This window comes from Sander vitreus, chromosome 7, assembly GCF_031162955.1.
Source record: "Sander vitreus isolate 19-12246 chromosome 7, sanVit1, whole genome shotgun sequence".
Classification (NCBI taxonomy): domain Eukaryota; kingdom Metazoa; phylum Chordata; class Actinopteri; order Perciformes; family Percidae; genus Sander; species Sander vitreus.
In genome coordinates this window covers 8,129,887-8,157,363 of record NC_135861.1, presented here as the reverse complement: position 1 = coordinate 8,157,363, position 27,477 = coordinate 8,129,887, and the positions used below count along the sequence as shown (strand labels likewise).

The 27,477-nt window shown below is 43.9% G+C and overlaps 1 protein-coding gene across 2 annotated transcripts in view; it reads left to right on the top strand.

The window, feature by feature from the left end:
* Positions 1 to 27,477, top strand: part of agrn (agrin) — a 268,493-nt gene that overhangs the window by 208,929 nt on the left and 32,087 nt on the right. For both annotated transcript variants that reach the window (XM_078254428.1, XM_078254429.1), the window contains 12 exons: positions 3,021 to 3,163; positions 4,301 to 4,406; positions 6,798 to 6,917; positions 7,508 to 7,672; positions 9,364 to 9,507; positions 11,127 to 11,251; positions 11,395 to 11,500; positions 15,725 to 16,144; positions 18,309 to 18,434; positions 22,090 to 22,217; positions 25,284 to 25,398; positions 27,383 to 27,477. The exon at positions 27,383 to 27,477 is cut by the window's right edge and continues 25 nt beyond it. In XM_078254428.1, the coding sequence (XP_078110554.1) occupies positions 3,021 to 3,163; positions 4,301 to 4,406; positions 6,798 to 6,917; positions 7,508 to 7,672; positions 9,364 to 9,507; positions 11,127 to 11,251; positions 11,395 to 11,500; positions 15,725 to 16,144; positions 18,309 to 18,434; positions 22,090 to 22,217; positions 25,284 to 25,398; positions 27,383 to 27,477 (1,793 nt within the window). The remainder of the gene's footprint in view (positions 1 to 3,020; positions 3,164 to 4,300; positions 4,407 to 6,797; positions 6,918 to 7,507; positions 7,673 to 9,363; positions 9,508 to 11,126; positions 11,252 to 11,394; positions 11,501 to 15,724; positions 16,145 to 18,308; positions 18,435 to 22,089; positions 22,218 to 25,283; positions 25,399 to 27,382) is intronic.

The following is a 27,477-nucleotide window of genomic DNA, read 5'->3' as shown; positions in this document are numbered from 1 at the left end:
GGGGGAGGGGGCCACAGAGCATAAAAATGGAAGTTGTTTTCTTCCGCCTTTTGTTTAACAGTAATGAAAAATGACAGTGTTCCCACTGTTGGCCATACAGGGAAATTTATCACCTGTTTAATTTCACACTCGGGTAGGCCTGGCCTCGACACTGACAAAGTGGCAACTGAGAGCAGTGCATCACCTACAGGGGCCCAGACCCTTTCTAATTGAATAGACGTTTAATAAACAAGATTATGAGTGCAGAATCACACAGTGATGCACGGTCCACGCCCCGCTCCTTACAACGCATATATCGGATCAATAAAGCTCCAAAAGACAAGAAAGGGCATGGGAAAAAAAAGCAAAGTGGGTGGCTTGGTGGTAAAAGAGCTCATTGAGTGAGATCAGCGGATTTTTCCTTCATGGTCTATCCATCACAGGGCTCGTAACCTTCTGTTGAGGCAACAAAACTTCTTCACTCCTTCTGCCATCTTCAAACACCCCATCTCTCCTCCCTCGCGGGGAGTGACGCTCCATCCCTCTCTATTTCGCAGAAACTTTATTTGGACTAACACACTGTCACATCCGTCAAGAGCAGGCCGTACGACAGACTGATGGATGGAGGGAAAACAAAGGAACATCCTTCCACATCCTTTGGCAAAGGCCATTGTCGTCTTCGATCTTTGCCGTGACACACACCACAGTGAGGGAGGATTTGTTTCAGATGATAGATGTCCAAGTTGTCATTTGCACAGGTCATGTTATAAGAGCTAACACAATGATATCCTGGAGCCACTGATGTCGACACAACTAATCTGGTTGACCAAAGGTCTTAAGGCTGCATCTCATTACACATTTTCTCCTCTCTATCCTCTATTATTGACCCTTATGCTCTTCTTTTTTTTTTTCTTCCTCTGTTTTCTTTTAACAAACACTTCTAGACGGCTTTGACGACGTCATCTCCTCCATCACTTCTTCATTATTTTTCACTGTCAAATACTGTTTTTTGCTCTCTGTCTTCCTTGGACATTATTCTCATGCTATTCATTTTCTTTATTCTCACCGCCGCTGAATTCTGTCTTCTTAATAGACCTCTCTTGACTAAATAGACTGGTTTCTGACATGATTGAGTAAAAAGGAACGGATGGGCAGTGCAGAGAGAATAGCTGATGCCATCTTAGCTGGGGATGTATTAATTGAAAGGTTTATATGCAGCATGGGTGGCGGGCGCATCAAAGAGCAAGAGCTAATTAGGACCCCCCCTTTTGCCCTTCACTTTTATTTATTCCATTCTAATGTCTTACCTCTTTTATTTATTTATTGTGTCTCTGTCAGGGGTCCTGAGCAGAATATGAATTGGCTACTCCTGCATTTCCCTTTTTGTTGGATCTAGCTGAGCTGGCGTTCAGTACACACATACGGGTAGCTGCTAGTTCTTTTGATTCCCTTTTCGGATCTGTTCCGGAGTCAACTGGCTTGTTTTCAGATGACATCTGAAGTACCTTCAGATACCTGCGATAATGTCACTGGCAATTGAAAGGCATTAGCCCCGTCACAAAATGTTGTGTTCAACTGGGACTGTGGGTTCCCAATCGATAAGTAACTACAGCAGCATATTCAAGCAAAGGCATTAGGGTCAGAGGTTCTGCTGCTTTAAAATGGAGACAGAGCGAGTCCTTAACAAATCCTGATATTTGTGGGGGACCTGGCCTCTACACAAAGCTCCAGCTCCACTGCTAATGAAGTGAAGGCCCCTCCACTGTATCGACCACTTAAAGCTGTCACAGTCCATTGCTGATGACGCATATCAAAGAACAGCCCAGGCTTCGTCTGCCCCTGCCCCTCCCCTGCACTGTGACCTACTCCATAATCTACTTTAGAAGATGGGTTATGCTAAGTGGCACTTCCATCACTATGACATTGATTTCACCATTAGAGTTGAGGCATCAATACAGAGAGTTGAATGAGCCCTCAAAGTAGACAGGAAATAACAAGTTGATTACCTGATGTTTTTTGAGTCTCTCATCCATACTGGGAGCTTTTAGTTGGACTGAATTCCTTTTTTCTTTTTTTGAATAACAAATGTGTTTCAAATGAACTTTCTGCCAGCCCACAGGGTGCCTCTCACTCTATCTGGCATTTTCTATCTTTCGCGCTGATGCTTTCATTCCCTGCTTTTACACACATTCACCCACTCTCCCTCAGGAGTTCCACTGTAGGTGAAATGTGCAACTTCAAAAGCAGGCTCCTCCCCCTTTCTTTATTTGCCTGCACTCTGCAACAGCCCCCAAATTTGTTTTTCACAAGTAAAGGTTTTCCCCCTTCATGGATTGCTTACCTTGTGTAAAAGTGTCTTACCTTGTGTTAAAGTTTCTTACTTTGTGCTAAGGTTTTGTGAAACAACACAAATCCTGGATAGAGATTTTGGGACTTTGTTTGGCCTTGCTACCTCTTTTACCCGGAACAAACTTACTTCAATCCAGAGAAGTGCACTTTTAAAACAAATAAAAGGCCTTCCAGGGTCACAGTTAAAAAGTTGCTGGGACATTTTTACTTAAAAGTCTCAGGCAATAATTAGATTTTACAGAACACTTTGCAATTAGTTGTATTCTCATATCAGGAAGCAGGCACCCATAAAGCAGACCTAGCCACCAATTCTCTCTGCACACTTGGAGGCCAGAGTTAATAATTTCCTCCCCTTTTTGTCTCTGATTTAATTGAAATGAAAAGGATGCCTCACTGGTGGTGCAGAGATGTTGTGTCTAATTTATTTAGTCAATCTCTTCTCTCACTACAGTTGGTCATTATCTTGTACTACCAGCAGCGCCTTTGGTTTCCTCTCCCCATCACCAGCGTGAGGGAAATGTAAATTATCCTCACTTTGTAATGTTCCTAAAGTGTAAATGTAGCTATAACGTAAAGAGAAATGTAAGTAGGACACTGTTTTTTACCTGATGAGCTGATAAAGTGGCATCTCCCTTGCGTGTTTGTATGTTTTATTAATGATCCTGTGTGTTTACGGTGTGTTTATAATGCAGACTGTGGCTCAGGAGGATCAGGCTCAGGCGTGGAGAGCTGTGAACAGGACCGCTGTCGCATGTTTGGAGGCTCGTGGGACGAGGATGCAGAGGACGACCGTTGTGTCTGTGACTTCAGCTGCCAAAGTGTGCCTCACAACCTGGTACTGCTGCCACTCACGTGGTTTAACCCTTAAAACACACGTAATGCAATTCTTGACAGAAACCTTGTTCTCAAGTAAAATTGAAACACACAAACACCAGACACATGAGAGCTGCATCTCCACACTTCATGCACACCATTTATGTTAAAAAGCATTCCTTATAACTTAAAGCCATAGTGCGTAGTTTCTGTCTCCCCCATGAGGAATTCTAAGTAATGACAACAAAGGTGTCGGCGCATCCACATGATACAAGCCTTCCGTGATCGCACACCACCCCCACCCTTCCTCCACGCAGTTGCTTGTAGCCAAAAAACCTGTGGACATATAATAAAAAAATAAAATAAAAAACACTTAAAGCTTTAGTGCGTAACTTTTTGATATTAATAAACGTCCGTTATATTCAAGCCATTGCCAAACGAGTTGCTACAAAGCTAATTAAGACTATCAGCTCCACACAACTCTCTCTCTGTATTTCTCAGTATGGCTATATTCATAAACTGGTGTCCTCTGGCAACTTTCCCACGCAGAAACTCAAGTGAAGATAATTGCCTCTTCTGAAAAGTCCATCATGTTTTTTTAATCCTCCGTGTCCTCCTTAGCTGCTAGCAACTGCATCGAGGAGGGGTGGGGGCACGTGCGCAATGACATAAGGCTTGTATCACGTGGACGCCCTAACAGTGTTGTTGTCGTTACTTAGAATTCCTCATGGGGACGACAGAAACTACGCACTATAGCTTTATAATTGAATAAAATGTTTTTTGTTTAGTTTTTTATGGTCCTAGAACATGCATTATAAAACATGTCATGTCAACTGATAGCAGCTCTGAGTAGGGTAACTTGTTCTGAAATAACAATGTAGGGCATTTGACAACTAACTAAGGGACCACTTACTCGTTTTTTCCCAGAGCTCTCAGCCACATCTCATGGCCTTCATCAGTGGCAGTTTGCCCCATTGTAATGGATATGGCTCAGTTATCACATGACCTAAGTATGGAAATTCGGTTACATGGTAACAGGTGGTTGTCGTAATTATTTTGGTTAATAGCTGAAGTTCCACACTTCGGTCAAGTGATGACAACTGTGTCGACAACACAGAAGACATTGTGTAATACTCAACTTTATGTGATTCTTTCATAGGTTTGTGGCTCAGATGGAAAAAACTACAGCAACGAGTGCCAGCTGAAGAAGGCCAGATGTGAGAAACAAGAGCACTTGCTGATTCAGAATCAGGGACCCTGTGCAGGTCGGTACATTACACCACTCAGAGTTAATGGCATTGCAGTGCGCAGAAGCACCCTCACCAAGACTCATAGTCATTGACATCCCATTTCTCTTCTCATTTCATCCATTCATGGGGTAATAATAGTCCGTAGTTGGAATATAATTCTGACAGCACTGCGGTTTGTCTCTCTGCAGTGTGACCACTAAAGCCATAAGCAAATGCAGTGAAGAAGGTCAAGCTTAAATACGATGTGTATGTTTGTGTAATTTGCTCAGGGAAAGTTGACTCAACACTCGCTCTTGTTCATATCTGGAAACTGACCGGTGCTTTGTGGCTGGCTAGTGTGCGGAGATACGATTATTTCTCATGGGCACATGCATGGATGGAGCTGATAGCAATAATCTCTATTATTATTTTCCTGCCTAGATGTTCTAACAATTCAAACCATTAAACTTGTGCTCACAAGCTTGCTTCTTAACCCTCCAGATACCACTTTACCTCACTTACTTTAATATAAGAACCCTCTTTTTGCATGGAAATGACTAGCATTTATCAGCCAGGATAGTTGTCAGATCAGTGGCTAAGTAGCAAAGGTTAGCCTTCCTCTCCATGGCTATGTTAAATGAAGAGCTTTTGCCTTGCTGCTAGCACAGGCCAGGGAGCAGAGCAAAAGGCACTTAAGGGATTTTGTGTGATCATTCCAGCCTGTTTGATTCCCCATGGGTCTAACATAGAGGAGGATGGAGAGAGTTGAAAGAGGGAGCTGCCAGTGTTTTCACACGTATCCCCGAAAGATTCTTCTCCTTCCTAAGCTGGCCTCCTTGGGCACTGACTGTCACGCTCCTCTACCATCCATGGATAATCAATCCTTTTTTGAAGAGCCCTCTATGGGTACGAGAGCTCTGGACTCTCCTCTCCTATTGGCATATGGAAAAACTTAGATCTTGGGGAATTTCACTGCCCTCCACATTAGCTGTGTAAGGAGAAACTTCATTTGACCTCAACTTCAGAAACGTATCTAAACATGAAAGCAACCTTGTTTTTTTAGATATAAAACTTCACCTCTTTTGCATTCAGTGTCAACAGTGGCATCTGCTGCATGCTCATTTGTAGAGTTTACCTCTCATACAGTAGCATTTCAAATCATCCTTTGTAGCTGCCTGCAAACTCAAATCTGGGTCAGGGAATTTAGTAAAATCCAAAGAAATTCTTATTGGTTTACTAGACAAGCAAACAAGTGCAGATGTACCCTTGCAGGAATATAAAAGGCCAGCTATAATCACTGCAGCGGACCTTGAAAATGTGAGGATAATATTGCACGTCACAGTGAGCTGCATTGTGCCGGACAATGGCCACTGAAGAGGAAAAACCCTTGAAGGGTGGAAGAACATATGAAATTAAAAGTTCTCCTTGCCCTAATAGGCTCAGTACAGATAGCTGAATGGAGCGCTGGAAAGTGGCAAGTTAAATGAACTGTGTCCAAAGCCCATCGCTGGAGTGGGAAAGCACTGGAAAAAGAGCGAGCCGAGTCATCACCATTAGGCTGAGGCTCATATCCACACCAGTAACAGTGTGATTTATGGCTCCTGTGTCTCCAGCCTCCAAACTCTAAATGAGCAACACAAGAAAAAGAGATTGGGAGGGGAATATAGAGAGATAGAGAGACAGGGAGAAAAAGAAAAAGGGAGGGGACAATTTCTGCTTTCTATCTCTACAACTTTACTTTTCACTCCAAAGCCTGGAGTGAATTTAAACAATGATATTTCTGACATGGCCATTAAACAAACCTCCTTTTACTCCCACTGTATGTTTTGTTGCTCTGGTCCAGTGCCAGGTTTCAGAAACACATTTGTTTTTATTTTGTTGAATGTAGTTCTTTGTTCAGAGCTGTCACACTAGTTTGAAGGCTGCTGCATCCTTAGACAAAGGCGCTCTCCACACACACTGTGCACTGGAAGAAACTGCTTTGCTCATTCCTTCACATTATACAGCAGGCTTTTTTTCTGTTTGGAAGGTTGTAGGGCGGCTGTGCAATTCCGTAATATTAGACAAGAACAAATGAAGAGAACATGCCTCCTAGTAGGTGGTAAATGTCAGCTGCCGCGCATTCACCAGCAATGCCATTGTTTGTTTTCTCTGGAGGTAATAGCATCATTTCCTCCCTGATTTTGAGCCATTGTGGAGAAAGTAGCAAATAGAATTGTTATCTTGAAGGCGGCTGCCAGCCTCTCCACCTCTGCCCCTCGAGCCAATCCCATTGTTGGCAAAAAGTTACATGTTGTTCGGAGATTGTGTTGTCTTATTCCCCCCCAACAAACCCCTCCTCACCATAATCACTCAAATGTTGGTGTTCTACTTTCTCTCCTTGTGCCATCTCCCATCTCCCCTTCCTTTTGGTTCCTACCTCATCAGCGATTTCAGCCACATCTCTGCCTGAGCTGACGGCACCCCAGCACTGCAGCCTGTCTGTGTACGGCTGCTGCCACGACAACGTGACAGCTGCCTTGGGAGTTGGACTGGCAGGATGTCCCAGTAAGTCCTCCTCTACGTCCCTGTTGACCCTTAAACTTCAATGTGTCCTACGTTTGTTGTGTGCCCATAAAAAAAATAATAAATAGCTGTAGATACTATCAGCATGTGGGACTTATTGTCCTTGACTGCAATTACGTTACCAAAGTTGCAGAGCTGAAAACGTTTCATCTTAATCCAAGGAATAATTATGATAATGTTGCACCATATCAACAGAAAAATCTCTTCATCTGATGATCTTGACGAATGATAGCACACACAGATGGGGGAGAAAATGCTGCAGCAAGCCGTTAGCTAGGGGATACAGTATGGATGGAGAAAATGCAGACTTAGAAATAAGGATATACAGAGATTTAGTAAAGAGGAAACTCACCTAAGCACACTTTATCCACCTTTCTATTAGTGGAATAGAGCTTACTCAACATTTGAGCCAAGCATAAATCTTGCAGAATAGCCATCAAAGTAAGCAGTATTCAGCTGTTGTAAGTTATGTGATGATCTTTCAAAGTTACAAAAGCATAAACCAGTGATATGTATTGCAGAGGAATTGCAGGAGAAGATAAGTGACATCCATGTTGTTCTGTTCTCCTCAGGTACCTGTCAGTGTAATGTCTACGGCTCCTACAAGGGGACGTGTGATCCAGCCTCTGGCCAGTGCTCCTGTAAGCCGGGTGTCGGGGGACAGAAGTGTGACCGCTGCGAGCCGGGCTTCTGGAACTTCCGTGGCATTGTGACAGAGAACATGAGTGGCTGCACGCGTAAGAAATCGCTTCTTTGTATCTGTGCTGAGTGAGCACATGTACCATTACACATGGCTTCAACAGTGAGAGCAGTAATGTGTTGCAGTGCTTGACACTGTATGTGTTTTGTTTTTTTACTTCCCAAAAAATGCTTATGGCATCCTTACACCTTATTTCCATAAAGGTTCAGTTCACACAAATTGCAAAAAAAAACACTTGCGGGCACCTGGGTAGCTCACCTGGTAGAGCGCGCGCCCATATATAGAGGTCAACTCCGACCTGTGGCCCTTTGCTGCGTGTCATTCCCCCTCTCTCTCCTCTTTCATGTCTTAAGCTGTCCTATAAAAATAAAGGCCTAAAATGCACAAAAAAACTAAAAAACACTTGTATTCCCATTCACCTCAAGTGGTATCTAGCCACGCAGAGGACTGTGGTTTAATTTGGTATTGAGATATCCATCGCTGAGATTTCTGCTGTTAGTCAATTATTATTGTTTGCATAGCCCAAAATCACAAATCACACTTCAGAGGGCTTTACAATCCATACCAAAAAAATCTTGAAAGGGGAAAAGAGACGGACCTCAGGTAGAACAACAGAGGAAAGATCCCTCTTCCTTGGACAAACTTACATGTAATGGATGTTCATACATAAGAGTTTCAGGCAGAATGTAACAGTGTTAAGATTAAAGAATGTGGTTCTATTGGACGTGAATGGAATTCATTTGTTTAATTGAGTTGGTCATCAAATCACTGAAAAATAACATTTGAAAAAAATTCAACAGCACTGTGTCTGTCGTGAAACAATGTCCCAGTTACTCTCTAGATAATCAGTAGATCTCTGGGTATTCAGAGTAACAGGGAACCTGGTTCTGGGAAGATGTTAAAGTTTTTCAACCTCATTTTTTAACAAAAATGTCTCTTATAGTATTTAGATTGTGCCGAAAATCCTTTGAGGCAGATATCTCAAAACCTGGACAAATAAAACCTCATCTATATTTAATATCCTTGAATTAGACAGTAAAAAGTAAATAACCTACTTGATGAACTATCTACGTTTTAATATACAGCTAAAAAAAAAATGTTATGGCAGGTTTTGTAGAAGAAATCGTCCCGTGTCCTTTGGTCCTGTCAAAGCTGTATTGAATGAACTGTTTTCATTTGTATTCAAGTGAAGAACAGGGGTCAGGACCTCTTGTTGGTCTTGGTGTAATGCAATATGGTGACCAGCTCGTGTCCTGCCGCTGAGGTATCATAGAACATACGCTCCTAACGCCACAGAGCGTTTTCAGTCAACAGCAAGAAGCCTGCAGGCGCCTCACCCGTGGCCTGACCTTAACTACGTTTACCCACAGCAGGCAGACAGCACACTGCACACCAATACCACATTCAGCAGGAGAGGAGAGAAAAAACACATCATTGATTCTAGGAACATGATGGGATTGGTGTCCTTCCCTGGGGTTGTTTTCTTGAGTTTCTGTTACTCCCCCTCAACCCTCTATGGGCCCTAAGGCTGGGTGAACTATTGCCAACGATGATGAATCAACAAAGATGTATCTGAAGCAAAGTTCAGAGGCTAAGGTTGCCCTAAACACACATTGTACAGTATATAAACCAAGCTATCCGTGTCCCTCTTCCTCTCGTTGTCCCTAATTGACACTTGTTTTCTCATCAGTCTTTCTTTCTTTCTTTTCCTCTACATCTCCATGGCAGCGTGTAACTGCGACGCCACAGGCTCGGTCCGGGACGACTGCGAGCAGATGTCAGGCCTGTGTTCCTGCAAGACGGGAGTGAAGGGCATGAAGTGCAACGTGTGTCCAGATGGAAGCAAGATGGGCATGAATGGCTGCGACAAAGGTAATAAGAGAGAGTAGCAAGGCAACCGGTGGAGCGTTAATGAACCACACAAACACACACACACACACACACACACAGGTTTTTCTCTTTCGTCTTTTCTCGAATCATTCAAAGTGTTTGTCTGTCACTCGTCTGATACGTGGATCAGCCCCCGTAGCAGCCATTTCTTTCTCTGTCTGCTTTTCACATCCATCTGGTTTATTGGCACAGGGAGGGAGTGGCTGCAGGGTGATGATCGATAGTGATTTGGAGCATACTTGAATGTACAAATGATAAGTGCGTGACACATCGCCCATTGATATTTTCTTTTCTACTCCATTTTGGACGATTCACAATACTTGTATGTATGTACAATACTTCTGTGTAAGGACTATTAATTACTTCCATTAATAATAAAAACAACCCCAGTGATTGCACAAGCTAAAAAGATGGTTGAAGGAAAGGTTAGTTCCTGCTGCGAGGGCCTGCAGCTTCTTGATTAAGATGCACCATCAGATATCGACTGCAAGTCAAACACTTAATGAAGCCAGCAGTCCCGGCACAGTGGTGGGGCGCTCTGCCCCACACACTGCTAGATAAAAAGAGATGGTACTGAGGAGTGGTAGCACATGAAAGCAGGAGCCAAGGGATGGGGGGTACTCTAAGCCTCTGTGATGTTGCAACAATGCAAAGACCCCACACTCACAGCCTGGCAGGTGGATGGTGGGCTCCCCGGCTGCAACTCTTGCTGCGGCAACTTCAAGGCTTCAAACGCTCCTTTGGAGAGCTCTGGGTATATGGGGATATGTAGGGAAAAAAGAGTCAAAATATCCTGAGTGCACACCTTTACACAACTCTCAGTAAGGCAGCTTAAGCAAAATGCTGTGGTCTATGAAACCATGAATAATTCACACAGTGTGACTCACAGGTAACTAGACAATTTTATGATTATATTACAGCTGCACTTCTGTGGTTTTGAATAGACTTAAAACAGGTCAGTCACTTAGAGGAGACAAACTTACAGAGTAATGAAACATTGTCTCGCAGCCTGTACCTAACTCCTACGCACATTTTAAAACAACCAGAGTGGGGTGAGAGGGGCCAGGGGTTGTGGCTCTGTGCAAGGCCAGCTCTGTGGCACCTGAGTTACTAACACTAGTGCTGACACTGTCCTGTAGAAAGATCTTGTGTTAGCAAGATGAAGAATAAGACATTGGACACTTTGTCATTGTAGGCATACAATGAAATTACTGCTGATTTTGAAATATAACCACCGTTATCCATGCTAACACTATGACAACATACAAAAAAAGTGGCGTTAATTATGAAGTAACAACAGCTGTACTATTACTATACTATTAATATACAGTGTATAATATGAATGAACTTAGATTTTGAGAAGCCAATTTCATGGCTGTTTAACAGGCAGAATTTCTGCTTACTTATTAAACGTAAGCAAAAGTTATGTAATTGTAATTGTTGTAAAGTTTAGCATTAAATTCAATGCATGCAAATGTATCTTGTTGTATCTAAATTGGCTCCACAATTGCTTTTCACACAATTGCCACTAGCAGTTATAAACTGTACTGATTATGGGACTGTACGGAATGTGTCACAACACAAACCCATTTCTCCTGCAGGTCCTGAGGCCCTGACTTCATGTGAAGAGTTAGTGTGCAATTTTGGAGCTACTTGCATTGAGGTGAACGACCAAGCCCACTGCGAGTGCCCTTCACCTGACTGCGATGAGAAAAACAAAACCAAGGTGGGTCTTCTAAACTGTCTGCACTTAAGAAATACGTAGTTTAAACTCCAAGTTTGCAACAGAAAGACATTGTTTCAGTGGCCTACAGGGAGTTAACATGTGTTCCCATCTCCTCTCTCTCCATCTCTGTCACTGTGGAGCAGGTGTGTGGCTCAGATGGGGTGACCTATGCTGACCAGTGCCAGCTGAGGACCATAGCCTGTAGGCAGGACAAGGACATCACAGTGCAACACTTTGGACAGTGCACAGGTGAGCCCCGTCATAGCCTCCATGCATCACGCGTCGCATGATTGGCCAACTGTTGTCAGGCCCCGATCAAAAGATAATGAGCTGTGCCATAGGCCCCGAATTATCTTCCTTCTGCTGTTTCTCCTCCCATTCATCTCTCTGTGTCAGAAAGTAAAGTCACAGCAATGTGTATGCACATTTACCTTGAATTTTGTGTCTTCAAGTCTTCAAGAAAGTACCTGCACATAATACTGTAGCAGTGGTAGCAATTACACTTATTACAAATACAACAATTACACAAATTCCAAATATTTTATTTCAAAAGACACATTTCTGATTCATGGATAATATCATAGTGACATATAAGTAGTTGTCTGCATTTAAATTCTCTTCTGAGAATTCCCATTGTTTGTAATACTGCACTTTCTCAAGCTTCTTGATTAAGATTGTCTTATAGCAAATATTTAGTTAATTTCACAGAGTACATAGAGTACAGTAAAGTAAGCGCTGCTTGTGAGCTGGCAGGTGAGAGCAGAATCATATGCGACTCTGGAAAATTAAAATAAGAAAGCGTTTTAAAATCAACGGAGCTGTAGTTTGACTGGAGTCTGAGTCTTGCAATGACACTTCCTTTTTGCTTTCTCGCCCCTCTGTTGGGATTTGGCTTCATCTTCAAACCCCCCTCCACTGTTGGGAAATGCGTCAATCTCTTCGCAGCTTTATGCTGCCAGCAACACAACGCTGCTTCAGTATGACGACGGATGTAGAGAACATGTGTGCTGAGTAGAAGGTACAATTCTTGCCCCTTGGTCCAGATGCTGATGGACGTTGTTTGGATCGGTGTAATAGGTGCTGGGACACGCGCCAAGGCCACGGTTTTCATGTACAGTGAAGTTGTCGTACTGACTGCCAGCTTGCGTCACAACAGGGTTCTAGAGACGCCGCCGGCAAGCTCAGTGGGGAAGAGGAGTGCCAGCTGTGTAGTTCTGGCCATGATCCACTGCCAGGTGTCTCGCATGTTTGGGTGGAAAAATGTTCATTCACGTCTTTGCTCAGTGGGCACAGATTTACCAGTCCTCTTCATCTCCCTTGAGCACTCTTTGTCAGACCCAAACTAGGTCATATCCATAGGAGGCAAGGCTGTTGACATGGTCTGTGTTGAATTGCAGTTGCAGGTACACAGATAAAGAATCCAAATATGCTCGGCAAGAGATCGAGAAGGCTTTGATAAGTCCCCGAACATCTGGTACTTACAAATTCAGTGCCGTGGGTTAGCGGCAAAAGGAGCCAAAATCCAGTCTGGTTTCACATTTCTCTGTTGCCTGGCAATAGAGATGTGGGTTGTGTGTAATCCCTCACCTAGCATTGCTGCACACAGAAGGCAAGAAGACGCCTCACAGCGGACTCTTTCCCTGTTAAACCCTCAGGGGAGACACAGACAGGCGAGCGCTCGGGCCCACCGACAGCCACAGAGGATCTTTTAATTTATTTCCCCCGGATGCAGTCACACTGCGGGTAGCTGCTCCGCCGCCGCTGTCGGCTTGGGGGTTAGATCTCGAGCTCATTTCACGTGTGGCTGGGTCCGAATTAGCATTTGCTCTGCCTCCACCTCTTACCACAGTGCAGCCCTGCCTGCCCTCCCTCCCGCTGTTTACATGCAGTGCTTCCAGACACCCGGCCTAAGTGCTCTGGCATGCTAATGCTCACCAAGCTGCCATGTGGCTTGACAGGAGAGCAATGCCAAGGGCCTATATACAGTAAATTTGTTAATATTGATCCCTTTTTTTTACACCATTAATCCGTCGCAACTTCTTATTACACCACAGAGCGTGACTACTGCTGCACAGTCAGACACTAATGGGCTGGCTAAAGGAAAATTCACAAACCTGCAGAAGAAGCTCTTTAAAATCTTTTCTGCTTGTGACAGAGAACTTGTGATGTTACCCAGCAAGTCTCCGAGCTCAAAAGGCAGCGCAGCCGCAGAGCATAGGGAGGAGTTTTTCTTTCTTCTTTTGCTGTGTCTCAGCAAAAGATGAAGCGATATCTGAGAAACCCAGTAACAAAATGCAAGAGCTACTGTACCATGCACCAGAGGGAGGGCATTTGGACCAATGAGCAAATTCAGGCACTGGGGGAAAATGGCCACCAAGTTGGCAATGGCCTGCCTCCCCCATATGGTGTTATCACCTGTAGTTTTGCGGTAAATTGGCAACGAATGCCAGCATATGGCATCGGCAGCCCTCCGCCTGCATGTTAAGGTCTGTTGCCTTCACCATCTCTCCTCCGTGTCCTGCGATTTTCTCTCATTACACAACCCCTCATTCTGTTTCTACTGTTTGCATTCCCATACTCTACCACTGCTAGCTGTGTTAACCTCTTTTTCTTTCTGATTTTAACCGTTTTCTTTAGGCTTTCGTCCCTATCATTTTCTTCTTGGCTCTCTGGTTCCTTTGTCTTTCCCCTCCACTCTCCTGTGTCCAGATTTCTCTTCCAACTCCTCCTCACTGAGCCCAGCTGACAACACAAACAATCTTAATAACCACCTTTCAACAATAAGTACACAGCTGAGACAAGCCAAGATGACAATGATTTTTTTTCCTTCTCTGTCCTGTGACACAACTGTCCATTGCTCAACAGAGAGGGAAAAAAAGCCCACAAAACTGAAAATGGACTGTTAAACCTGATTAAGAGAAGCATCAGCTGAACAGACTGTGCTGCCAGTCCCTCTTTCCTCTTTCAGACGTGTGTTCTTTTCTTTTCTTATCCCGTGTCACGGAGCTAGCTTCTCAAGATATGCACACACACCCAAACACACATTAGGTACTTCCCAGGGAGCAAGCCGCCTGACGCTAAGCTTGGCACCTGACTGACAGGTGTAGCCAAGAGGAAAGGCAAGGCATGCCACCATTCTCGGTGATAGCATCACTGCTCTATGCACCCCACTCCAAATCTCTCTCTATACAAATATCTGTTGAGCTTTAAGCTGACACCCCTTGGGTCTCCTAGTCATTCTGCCGTCTCAATAGGTATCACATTTCACACCTCGGTGAATAATTGCCGATCAAATAGCCGATTATAGCAGTGTAATTAATTCCTACCCATAATGTTAGGTGAATCCTAATGAGGCGCAAATCTACGGTATAGGATTCTTTAAAATCTTCTGTTCATTTCACCCACACATCTATACTCGTGGGACGTAAAGAAGTAAAGGAAGAACAACAGTATTGTCACGCCTGCTTGCCTCGGCTAAATTTGAAGTGCACACTTACGTAGCATCTCCCTGCCAACTCACTTCTCCCCCTCAGGAGTTTTTGTCCTATTTATCGTTCCTTTATCGCAGACAGTTTGTCCTTTTGCACCAGAGCTTTCTGCATTGGTAATGATGGTCTCTCTGCAGAGAGCCTCTTCTCACTCCCTCATTTGGAGTGTTTTTTTGCCGTGTGTGTGTGTGTTTGTGCATGTCTGTTGACAGCAGTGTGTTTGTGGTGGCATTGACGGATGCTCATGCTCTCCGCAAGCAGCAGTGTGCCGTCTTTGAAGCCAGAGTTAAAGCCGGCTTTTTTTGCCCCATTTCTATCAATCATTCATCACCGGAGGCACTGGCTGTTGGTGATTAAAGCTTTGCTACTGGAGGGCAGCATTTGAATATGGATTTACAATTCATAGGCATTGGCACAGCACGCATGCAACACACGAAAATGCATACTGTGCACAGAAATACATGCCATATGTGTACACACGCAAGCACAAACACACTACGCACTATGCATTGACACCAACTGGAGTAGTTTAACCCTGTCAGGGCAACATAACTCATCTGCAGGCGAAACACACTGCAGTGCATATAATTGTGGGTGTCATTTGTTGGCATATTCCATATTCACTCTGCATATGGATGCACTTTCATTACTTACAGTAAGGTTTGTCAGAGAGTCTGCATGTGTGCGTGCCTGCGCGCGTGTGTGTGTGTTCTTTTTTTAATGTAATTTCATAATGACATTGTTGAGCATCAGGGAGAAGGGTTAAAAGATTGAAAAGAACATAATAATCATCAGTAGATGCAGAGGTAAAAAAGTTATTGTCAAGAGTAGGTTGTAATAATCATTAAGTGGCTTTATTGGCTAATGATGTTTTTATTTCCTTTGGTGTGATTTTCGAGGTTGTAATGGAGTTAGGTGAAGCATAATCAAACATTTTCATCTTTGCATTCATCCATTCCTTGCTTCCTCCCCTTCCCTCCACCAGAAACCATCTCTGAGCCGGCAGACCGGCCCACCCCAAAACCCTCAGCCACCACCCACAGCTCAACCGCTGCCGCCACCATCACCATCCCCGCCCCTTTCCACCCTGACATGGTGTGGGCCATCCCGCCTCCACAGACGGAAGAGACAGAGACCACCGAGCGGCCCCCGGCCACCACCCCCTTTTCCACCCTCATCCACAACCAAGCAAACCGCCGCCTCCCCATCCCGCCTCAGTCCACTGCTGCCACCACCACCTCCTCCTCCCACAGCGGTCCTGCTCCCTCCGCCGCTGCGTCCTCCTTCGACGGTTCGGGCAGCGGGGAGCCAAGTGGGGACGACCAGACCGAAGAAGAGGAGGAGCAGGAAGAGGAAGCGGGCAGCGGCATCCCAACGGAGGCCAGTGGGGCAGAGGAGCCTGTCGGTAAATCACTGCTCTTTCACTTCATAACCCATAATGCTTTGAGGGGTGTCTGGGAGGGGCTTTTTTTTCAAGAAGGGGTTGAACAGAGTCATAGTCTCTTCTTAGCTGACATCATAACACATTCCTACCATCATCTCCTTTTTTTTTGAAAATGTACATTAACATCAGCAGAGGCTTCTGTATCTCTCTGCAAATTGTTTTTGAGGAGACAAATGCCAAAGTCAGGCAGGCAGGGAACAGATTTTTTTGTAAACATATGCTGTTAGTGTCATTTGCACTTGCATAAGATGTATATCTCTATTTCAGACAGAAAGGAATGTATTTGCATGGTTCACCGTTGCTACATCACCCATGCTGTTTTCTCCCATTCCACCCGCGCGCTCGCTCTCAACAGCTAGCAAAACAAACCCAGGCTCTGTAAAATATACTCTCGGCAGGCCGGATGAAACTGCTGGCCCGCATCTGGGGATCTCTGGAGCCTGACTTGACATGCTGATGTGACTGGGAGTTTGAGGTGTGATTGTGTGTGGAGGCTGCATGCCTTGTCACATGACCAGTCTGAAATGTTTCTCGACATGCCCTCCTGACTGTAACAGCAGGCCGAGGTTTCTGGTCCTCTGCGTCAACAACAAGGGATGGCTGAGACTTTTCAATCAGGGCTTCTTCTGTTATTTTCCATCCATCCACCTCGCTTGACAGCTTGCAGTAACAGACTACATACCATTCGTGGTACAGCGTGGCCCCAATGTGCTCTTCCTCAGCTCCTCCTCCTCATCCCCTCTCACTCCTTCTCCCCTCCTCTTAGATTTATTCTCCTGTCAGAGGCTGACCAGAGTGCTCGGTGGAGCGGGAGGCATGTAGTCTGTCTGCCAAGGAGACCTGGTGTCTTTGTGGCTGTGTGTGTTTGTGTGTGAATTAATGTGTACCCAAGCATGCCTGGATGTTAACAGATTAGGAGATTATACAGTGCAGATTTTGACATGGATATTAAATATATCTACACTCATGTGTTTGTATGTTTTCTGTGTAAAATGTAGACTTCTTTGTTGTGTGTGTGTGTGTGTGTGTGTGTGTGTGTGTGTGCGTGTGTGTGTCTTATCTCCCTCTTCTCATGTCACTGAGTTTGTCCAATTCCGAGTGCACATATCACTGTCTGAGTATATAAATGTGAGCAGGCCAGATGTGTGCCTTTGTAAAAATGTTTGTACCTGTGCTCTGTTGAAATCTGCTCTTATCTGTGTGGAGGGGTGTGTGTGTGTGTGTGTGTGTGTGTGTGTGTGTGTGTGTGTTTATTGGCTGCTCTCATGGCTCCCACTGGAGTCATGCAGCATCCCCTTGCTGTTGTGCATTGCCCCCCCCACACACACACACACACACACACACACACACACACACACACACACACACACACACACAGCCCTCTCATTTTCAGCCCAGCATCTGTAAATCTGCAGACCACACGCCAACAGATGCCCTATAAACCCCAGTCTGCTCTCGCATCCTTTGACCGTGAGTCCTTGAGCAGGACGTCCCCTCGCCTCTGACGTCTTTACGACTTGTTTAGCCTTCTAATCTCTGTGCGGCTATAAACTGCGCCGCTTCGACAAAGACACCCCCTCCACCAACACCATCATTACAGAGGACGGACCCTGCTGTTGCACACTCTCATCTTTCAGAGAGAGAAAGTCCAGCCACTTTTATGTCTTTTATGTTCCAAGATATACAGGCACCGAATCACAAACACAACTGTGTGTTTTTTTCCAGGCAAGCCTTGAATGTAACTGTTAGCCAATCAGCGGTGAGCTGTTATCACATCCCCTCATCAGTTAAAGTGCTCTGTGTGTGACATGACTGGCAACAGTGGCCATTATGTGTTCGCTGCCTGACAAAATGAGTTCCAGGTGTAAAACCAATTCCCATGAAAATGCCATATAATCACTCCTGACAGATGCCTCTATTAGCGTACAATCACAGGTCAGCAGACTGAAAACGCACAACCATCTGCAGAAGCAAGAGCACGTTATAGAGAAAATAAAATAAAAAACGGTCGGTTTTTACCTTAGAAACACTACCCACCCTCTCTCCTCTGGGTCTCTGAGATAATCTGGCTTGAATTTATGAATTTCCTGATGAATTATTATGAACCCCTGTGTATCATCCCCAGGTCCCACGCTGGCAAGCACCACTATACCCACAGCTGAGGACAGGTCATCCTGTGAAAACACGGATTTTGGCTGCTGCCCCGACGGCAAGACACCGTCCAGCACTCCAGAGGGCGCCAACTGCCCCTGTAAGTCAAAAATGCCCCTTCTCTGCACTTTCTCTACCCTATGATTACCTGGATATCACCCTGTTCTTCCTCCTCTGGGTTTTTGTCTCCTGTCAGTCGGTACTATATAATGAGAGAGATGAAATCCTGATATCACTTTATGTTACTGGGATTCACAAAGATACAGTAAATGAGCATCCACTGCAGCATTTGCAGTTAGCTAGCGTTACAATTCAAACCCTTTTTGTTTTTCTACAAATTGTAACAACAAAGACTATTCACTCTCTTTCTGAGATCTAGATGAGAAGATCAAGACCGTCTTCATGCCTTTGCGTTGAGTATGGAGCTGGACCTGGGAGATGATTAGCCTAGCTTAGCATAAAGGCTGGAAGCAGGAGGAAACGGCTAGGCTGTCTCTCCAAAGTATAAAACAAAAAGCGCCTAAAGCTCACCAACACTTTGTAGTTTTAGCTATGAGAATAGCTTAAGAATTCTTGTCTCTTTCTCATCTAACGCCACTTCTCCTATTTCCTTTTTTTAAACTCCTGTCTTTAATTTATAACCTTAATGTTGTTGATGCATTGAGAATCATCACAATATTTTTTCATATTTAATGTTTACTTTGGGAATAGTGATATTGTGCCATCTGCCTTAAACAAGCAGATGAACAGGTGCTATTTTTTTTTTTTTCTGCAGCAATGCTTTAATGAATCACCACCCTCATATGCAAATGATCATATTGGCAGGTGGCAGGGAAAAAAAATACACAGTGGAAATATATACAACAAAAAATGTGTTACCTCAGTAATCCATGGTTATGAATTTGACGACACTCTGACTCTGATATTAGTCGTATCCTGGCTGTTTACAAGTGAGGTTCATTTTCTCGACTTCTCCATTATTTTGAATGAAGTTTGGTTTCAGATCAGTCGACACCATATTTTAGGGCCCATGTGCAGTGTCTCTATTGTGGCTTTTCCTGACTTCCTTCACCTTCTTTTATTTCCTCCCCCCCCAAACACACATACACGCACACACACACACACACACACACACACACACACACACACACACACACACACACACTCTTCTCTTCAGTCTCTATCAGTTGGTATCTCCCTCTTGAGCTATATCTCACCCTTTCTCTCCCTCAACTCAGTCAATCTCAATCCGTTCTTACATCACTTTATTTCTCTCTGGAGTTGAGCGGGGAGACAGTCGAGAGACTACCCAAGGCCGACAAGCACGATTGTACCAATCAGTGCCTTCTGACTCGTTCATAAAGATAAAGGGCTTCTTTCTCCCCTTTGCTTCTCTATCTCTTTCTCCCTCCATCCCTCAGTTGAAATCTGCTCTCTATTTGTCCCTGCGGTGGTAGTCTGACTGATTGTGAAAGGAGGGATTCTATTCGGCTCCCATGGGAGCTCCAGGTCATGACTTGAAAGAGCTCAGGCCACAAATTAGACCGCAGAGTTGCTTTTCTGCCATGTTGAAGGTCCCAAAGCCTTCCAATAAAACCACAGTTCAGTGCCACACAAGCCATAATATGATCTGAAGATATGAGGCCACCTTTGGCCTTCCACAGCCTTCTGCCATTTATCTGTTTTGCAGGATTTATGGCCAAACAGAAGTGAAACATGGAACGGCACATCTGTCGAGGTTGGATTTGATGACATTTGGCCTCAAATCCAGACGATTGAAGCACGTGCTGTACAAGCACCTGTGACAGGTTTTTTAAGCTGTAAGACAACAGTTGTTACAAATCCGCTAAAGCCTGTAAATATTTTTCTCAGCCAACAATGACGGAGCACTGGCGATCAATTTTTCATTCAGCTCAAGTGTTACCAATAAAATCAGGCAGTGCGATAGGCTGATCGGTACACAGGATCTTTTTTCTTCTGAAGAGGGCTTCCACTCATTAGGCGTGAAATGACACATCCTTCATGCAAGAATGTCCGCCATCTCATTGTACCGTCCAATGTATTGACGTGTGCCACGGCTGTCTCAAAAAGAAAAGCTGTTTTAATCTTTTTGAGACATCTAGTGGCTCAAGGTTGAGTTTAGTCCACACATTCACACACTCAAGTAGCTATATACTGTATATATAACCCTTATTATGATCTGTTGTGAAGCTTCTCAGTGGATGTCAGACCTTGGTTATAATATATTAAAGGGTTGTTTCACTCAAATTACAGAAAATGTAATGTATCACTTACCTGCCGTAGTATTCGACCATGGAAATTGTTGTTGTTTTTTGTTCAGGTATTGAGTTATCTTCCTCAGGCTTCAGTGCAACATTGGTTTAGCATCATGTGTTGCTCAGAAAAAACACTACCGGCCCTCCATATGTTACATTTAAACAAGGTAATACCATTCATATGACACTAAAGATAATGACTAGCAAATGCCATGTGAAAGTTAATGGCACGCTAAAGCTCCAGCTAAACTCTTTCATATGCCAGTGAAAGTCTGACCAATTCATTACATTTTACAGTTCACTAGTATCTGATAGTCAAATAGCTCTGTCCCTCCTTTTATCGCTCTCTTTCTTTCCCTCGTTACGTCCGTCACGGCAGTGGGCTGGAAAATCACCCTCTCTGATGTTTGTCTTCTCTGCAGATTAAAAGTCGGATCTCTCTCGCTGCCCCCCCCTCTCTTTCTCCTCGTCTTATCGGCCAAACCTCACCCATTTGCCTCTATTTTATAGCCGCCGTCACATCTGAATCGATGTGTGCTGCCTGTGAAAGTACTGTTAAGATGAGGGGAGACATAGGGAATGGGAGTGGGGCAGGAGCATGTCGCCAGTGCCTGCTGTCCTTTTCATACAATTTTAACCAGGCTGTGTCAGTCACCGGTCTGGCGGCATTAAGGCGACAATTATGGCTATCTTTCACGATAATCATACAAGTGCTCTTCCCGTTCTCTCTGGCGTTGCTCAGGCAGGGGCAGCCATGATTGATTTGGGCAATTTGTTCTGCTGATTACGAACGGCGTGGAAGCATGGCATCAGCGCCTCGCATGCTTCTCGTTCTTCACCTCACACACACACACACACACACACAAATCCCCTCCACTTTGAGCTTTATTTTTTTAAGCCCTCTTCTCTCTGGCAGGAGTATAAAAAAAAACATATAGAGAGTTGATAAATGTTGGACAACATAACCCCCAAGGTCGCACAGGGGAGGCTCTCTCTTTGCTGAAGAAGGCACTTTTGAGAGTGCCTCTGGGCTGTTTCCTTTTTAGTGTGTGTTGTCTTTCCTTCATGTATTTGTGTGTCTGTCTAACTTGTTGTCTTTTTACCCAGCCCGCCATGCCTCGGCCAGCTTTTTGGATGAGTCTCAGTCTGGTAAAACTGGCCCATTTTTCCACCTTCCCTCCTTCAATGTTCTTTCCTTCTTTCTCTCATATCTCACGGTCCACCTCTTCCACCACCACAACCTCCACCACCACTACGCCCAAACTCCAGCCCTTTTTAAAAACACCCACACAATCTCCCAACAACTCACTAACCTCCCCTTGTCAAACACACACAAACACAGAATCCATCACTAACCCAAAACTGGCACTACCCCAAAACGAGCACTGTGTAAAGGCAGCGGGAACTGAGTGATAGAAGAAGGTTTGAGCTATTGTCTTTCAGGATCACATCTTCTTTCCTCTCCTCCTCTCCTTCCAGCCACCATGAGGTTCAGCGGTTTCCTGCACTTGGACCAGGTGGAGGGCCAGGAGATTTTCTACACCCCCGAGATGGAGGACCCCAAGTCAGAGCTGTTTGGAGAGACGGCCCGTAGCATAGAGAGTGCTGTAAGTGCTTTAGGAGCAAGTAGGGTTGAGAATATAGTTGATATGTCATGACTAAATCTACCATTAAGACAATTTTTTTCCCGATATTCACTTGTTTACATTTTATTATTAAATGTGCGATATACGAAACAAGTCTGGGCAGGGATAGCATGCACACGGCTCTCACCTCTGATGTCACAAGCAAACATGGAGGTGGCTGATCCGAAATGCCAGCGGCTAGCAGTGCTTACAGAGCTAACAGTGCTGAGATACTGTAGATAATTCTGTGTATCTGATATTATTTAATCAGTTTAGAAACTTAATGACTCTTCTCTACTTGTGCTGCATCAATTGATGATTGCCACTTTATGGACACAATGGCTCCTGTTCACCAAACGTTGCATAGTCTAGCTTTGGATTTAGTGGAATAAACCTCTGACACAACATTCAAAGCATCGTGAGACACTAAAACTCTTCACCTAGAGCCAGACTAATCAAATTCTTTGAGCTCCTTCAGGCAGGCAGGTTTCATTGCAGGTTTTACAGACCTGACACCCTGCAGCTGCTGAGTAATATTCTGCCACACCGGGCTGGAGTGTTTTCTCTGGTCAGTGATCTGATAGTAAAATATCAATGATAAAAAAAACATATCCACACACACCAGCTGCGAACAGAGAGAAACATACATCATATCAGAGGGAGACAACATGGCCTGGCTGATATTTGATTTTTAATAAAAGGGGTGGTATTGGCAAACTGGAAGGAATACAGTGATTGAATACCAGTTTTTTGACCCAGGTAGGTAGACTCTTCACAGAGTAGTGGTCCATCATGGTAGTTCAGTAATTCTTTTTCACAAATACTAACATCAAAATACGAATTTCCTCACATACACTGCTGATTACTTCAGAATTTTCACAGAATTTGGCTGTTGCTTTTAATTTCAAGCGCAGCAGCAAAAGCTCTAGGGCTGAGTTAGCACTGACACTACATGAGGCTTCCAGAAACTCTCCAAGTTTAATAAGAGAACTATCAAAAAAGTAAAATAAATAACAGCATTCTGCAGACTTGTGCAAAGACTACTTTCTCAAGTGCTTGCCAAACACTTCACAGCACCCACAACCAGCATCTCATATGAGATTAATTAAGACATTTTTTCAGACATTTGAAAAATCAAGTCCTTATTCTGGATATGAGTCTCATAAGTTTGGATGGCCAGTTGCTGTTAGCCAGCCAAGGCTGAGGCAGGCATAGAGCCTGTACAGTAATCATTGTTTGAGCCTGGCAGTTTACCCTGCTCAAACTTCTCTACTGTCATTTTCTCTGTTGAGCTCAGACTTTAGAACAATTGTCTCTGTTGTTAAGCCAGGGCCACGCTCCTCTGATGAAGTGTGTGGTGTGTGTGTGTGTGTGTGTGTGTGTGTGTGTGTGTGTGTGTGTGTGTGTGTGTGTGTGTGTGTGTGTGTGTGTGTGTGTGTGTGTGTGTGTGTGTGTGTGTATACACGGTACACATCTACCAGCTGTTGAATCAGTGTCACTAGCCCCCACTGGGACCTAATCTACTACCTCACAGCGATTTGTGAGTGTGTGTGTGTGTGTGTGCGTGTGCGTGTGTGCGCGCACGCTCGTTACACTCCAAGTCTGCGTGTCTCTGAAGCCTGGTGAGCCACTTGATTGCAACAAACTCCTCTTCATCTTTCAACACTCACACTGAGCACACAGACACAGACTAACACAAAGTACACACAGATATACAGCACACAAACAAAGAATCAAGCCGCAGCACATTTTCTTTTAGCAATCGGTCACAATTAGTGAATAAATTAGGGTATGTGAGAGAAAGAGGTTTATAGGTCCACAGCAGAGCTTGTCCAGCATTTCCATGCCTAAGACAGCTTTAGAGGATTTTATTTTTGACCCGTCTACTTTGCCGTCACATCTCAGCCAACAAATTAGAGGCGTTCAGTACATGAAGGAAATAATCTGAATCCTCAAGCTGAATTGAGTGTACTGAGTCATCAGTGTCACTAATCGAATCGGCAGCCTCTTGCATTGGCGCTCACTTGCTAGTGTCTTAAAAACGTTATAATATACAGAATCTTAGTTTTTGTTGAAAAGGAAAAGCTGCAAAAACATTGTTGATGTGGTAACTCTGCTGCAGACAGGTGGTTGCGGAGCATTAAACCTTACGTGATTGTACAATAACCTAACAAAAACGAGCATACTACACAGTCAGTGACTATATTACTCTATGACTGAAATGGTAAGAAATGGTTCGAATAAGCAAAATGATGAGTAATTTCCACCACAAATCACAAGAATTCCAGGTAAATTTCTCTCAACTATCACACAATGGGAGAATCTTCTTTAAAAGCATCATTTTGTGGACAATGATTGGCTTTAGTAAAATCAGCGAGATGCAGATGGGGCGTGTGGAGGAGCGCTTAGTGGAAACAATGGAAGCAGCCACTCAGAGGATGCTCCAGTAAAGTGGGTTAGCAGGCCCTGTGGCTCCTGTGATTTTAACCAGCAGTTGAAATGAGGACGAGGCGGCGGATTGTCCTCTCGTTTCTTGTTGCTTTTGAGTGTGTGAATGTGATTAATCCACCAGCACGCTGACAAGAACAGAATTATGGGCAAACATTGAGTATAGCTTTAAGTTAGCGTTTTAGTTCTAGCATAAAAATTGGCCTAGATTTTTTTTTTTGGCATTTACAGCCCTACTGCCGTTATTACCCCGTCGGCTTAAAAAAACATTGTAGTCACACAGCGGGGGCATCAGAAGTAAAACCAATCAGGAGCACATGTCAGGGTTGCACGACATTTATCTTAGCTCCACCCGAAAACTTGTCTCTATAATTAATGCCACGGCTGCAGCTAAATGTCAATTTGTGCACCCACACTCAATAGGTTTCTTCTCTGCACCCCAATTTAAGAGGCAGTCTTTCTTCCTTGGAGATAGAGTACAGTCTTCTGGAATTGGACTCGCTGCTATGATAGCGTAGAGCTCATTTCCAGCCTCATTTATCATCTCTTCTCTCCGTCCGTTCTCTCCTCCTACTCTCTCTCCTTCTCTCTCTTCCTCAGCTCAATGAGTTATTCAGGAAGTCGGAGGTGCAAAAAGACTTTATGAGCGTTCGTGTCCGGAACCTGGCGCCCAGCAACTCCATCCTGGCCTTTGTGGAGGCCCATTTCAAAGCAGGTGAGAGATCTTTGGGGAAAAAAGCACAGTTGCCAGTATAGAGGTATATGCGTTTGGAATCCATTATGGTTTGTTCCCCTTTGTCTTTAGGCAAGCAGAATGTCTCAAAAAAGTATGTACTTGATTTAAATGAAATTGGGATAAAAGTTAGGCCACTGGCCAAGGAAGACCTAATTACTTTTTTTTATGCAGAATAAGCCACCATATCACCATTTTTAAAGTCTCGTAACTCCTGGGCTGTAAGGCGGAGAGGCAAAATGTGTTCTCCCCTGGATTTCTTGGTCCAGCACTCTACTCATAATTCATTACTCCTCCTCCTAAATTTCATTCCATGCTCACGAAATTTACTGCTTAACATTTTTGGATACTATTTTGAATATTCCACACAGTTCTCTTAAAACTTACACTACCGGTCAAAAGTTTGGGGTCACTTAAAAATTTCCATTCAACTCCATTATAGACAGAATACCAGCTGAGATCAGTTGCATTGTTTTTTTTAACCAGGGCAGCAGTTTTCAGGTTACATTATGTGCTTACATAATTGCAAAAGGGTTCTCCAATGTTTTCTCAGTTAGCCTTTTAAAATGATATCAGATTAGTAAACAGAATGTGCCTTTAGAGCATTGGATGAATGGTTGCTGATAATGGACAATGTAGATATTGCATTAAAGATCAGCCACGTCTTTCTACAACAGTCGAGAACCCTTTTGCAATTATGTAAGCACATTATGTAATCTGAAAACTGCTGCCCTGATTAAAAAAATCAATGCATCTGATCTCAGCTGGTATTCTGTCTGTAATGGAGTGGAATGGAAATTTCGAAGTGACCCCAAACTTTTGACCGGTAGTGTATTTCTGAAATCAGTTGTAGCTGCACATCACCACTGAGAGTGATCCTGCAAACTCAAATCTTTAAGTATGCTTGTAATGTTTTGAAAAAGGATAATTGGAAATAAGCATACTTATTTCTTATAAGGTTATAAGATAAGGGTTTTCTTTCTTCAAAAAATCATTCCGATCCAGAGATGTATGCAGGTTAAAAACTTTTCTATTATTAAAACAACAAATGTAGAGGATTGTGCATCCTTGGCAGCGATATGCACTCTCTGAGTGCTTTCTACTTATTTTTTAATTTGGCTCATAATATTGTGAGGCACTGAAGGTTTTCCTCATCTTTTTATAATTTTCTCCTCAATGCCAACGTAATCTCTTGCTCGCAACAATTTTCCCCAGTGTTAAAAAAACCCCCACAACATTATAAGAAGGTTTTTACCCAAATCTTCACATTGGTATTTGTTATTCATCAGAGCCATGAAAAGTTACCTACGGCTGTACAGGTGAGATTGTTGGCTTGTGCTCTGTTTCAGCGCCTCTTTGAATCTCCTATACAGTTAAAGACACAATTTGTGATATTGAAAAATAGAAGTGTGCCCAACAAAATCCACAACTGGAATGGAACCTGCTGTTACTCTCAAATATATTGACATGTGTCTTAATACAGTGTCAAACACTAACAACTAAATGTAAGGTACTGATGTTTTTTAATCAGTTAAAGGTTTGTTTACATCACTTATGCTGTAGTCACAATGTCACTTATATGGTTGGCGCCGCAACTGGGCCTTTAAGCTCCTTTTGTACTGTACAAAACCCCACCCTCCCCCTTCTTTCCTTTTTTATGAGCATTGTTTAGTGTCCTTCACACCCTTCGTACAAGGCAACGTTAAGCGACACTCCTCCATGGCCTGTAAAGCGAACATCTGCAGCGAACATTAATGAGAGTGATTCATCTGGAAAAAAAAGCTGGACAAGCGGCAGGTGGAGGACAAGTGGTCCCTGGAGATCCCCCACCTGTCATACACAGGCTTTTCTGATATATATATATATATAGCCATTGTTCCGCTAAAGTAGCGGGAGTCCTGTATTTGCTTTGGAGTGCCCCTCAGAGGCCTTGTCCTGAGTGGTTGTACCTCTTTGTTTATTGTAGATACAAGATACACGGTGGAGGACATCGAAGGAGCCCTGCTGAAACAGCTGAAGGCCTCTAAAGAGACCAGCATCGCCGTGAAGAAGCCGGAGGAC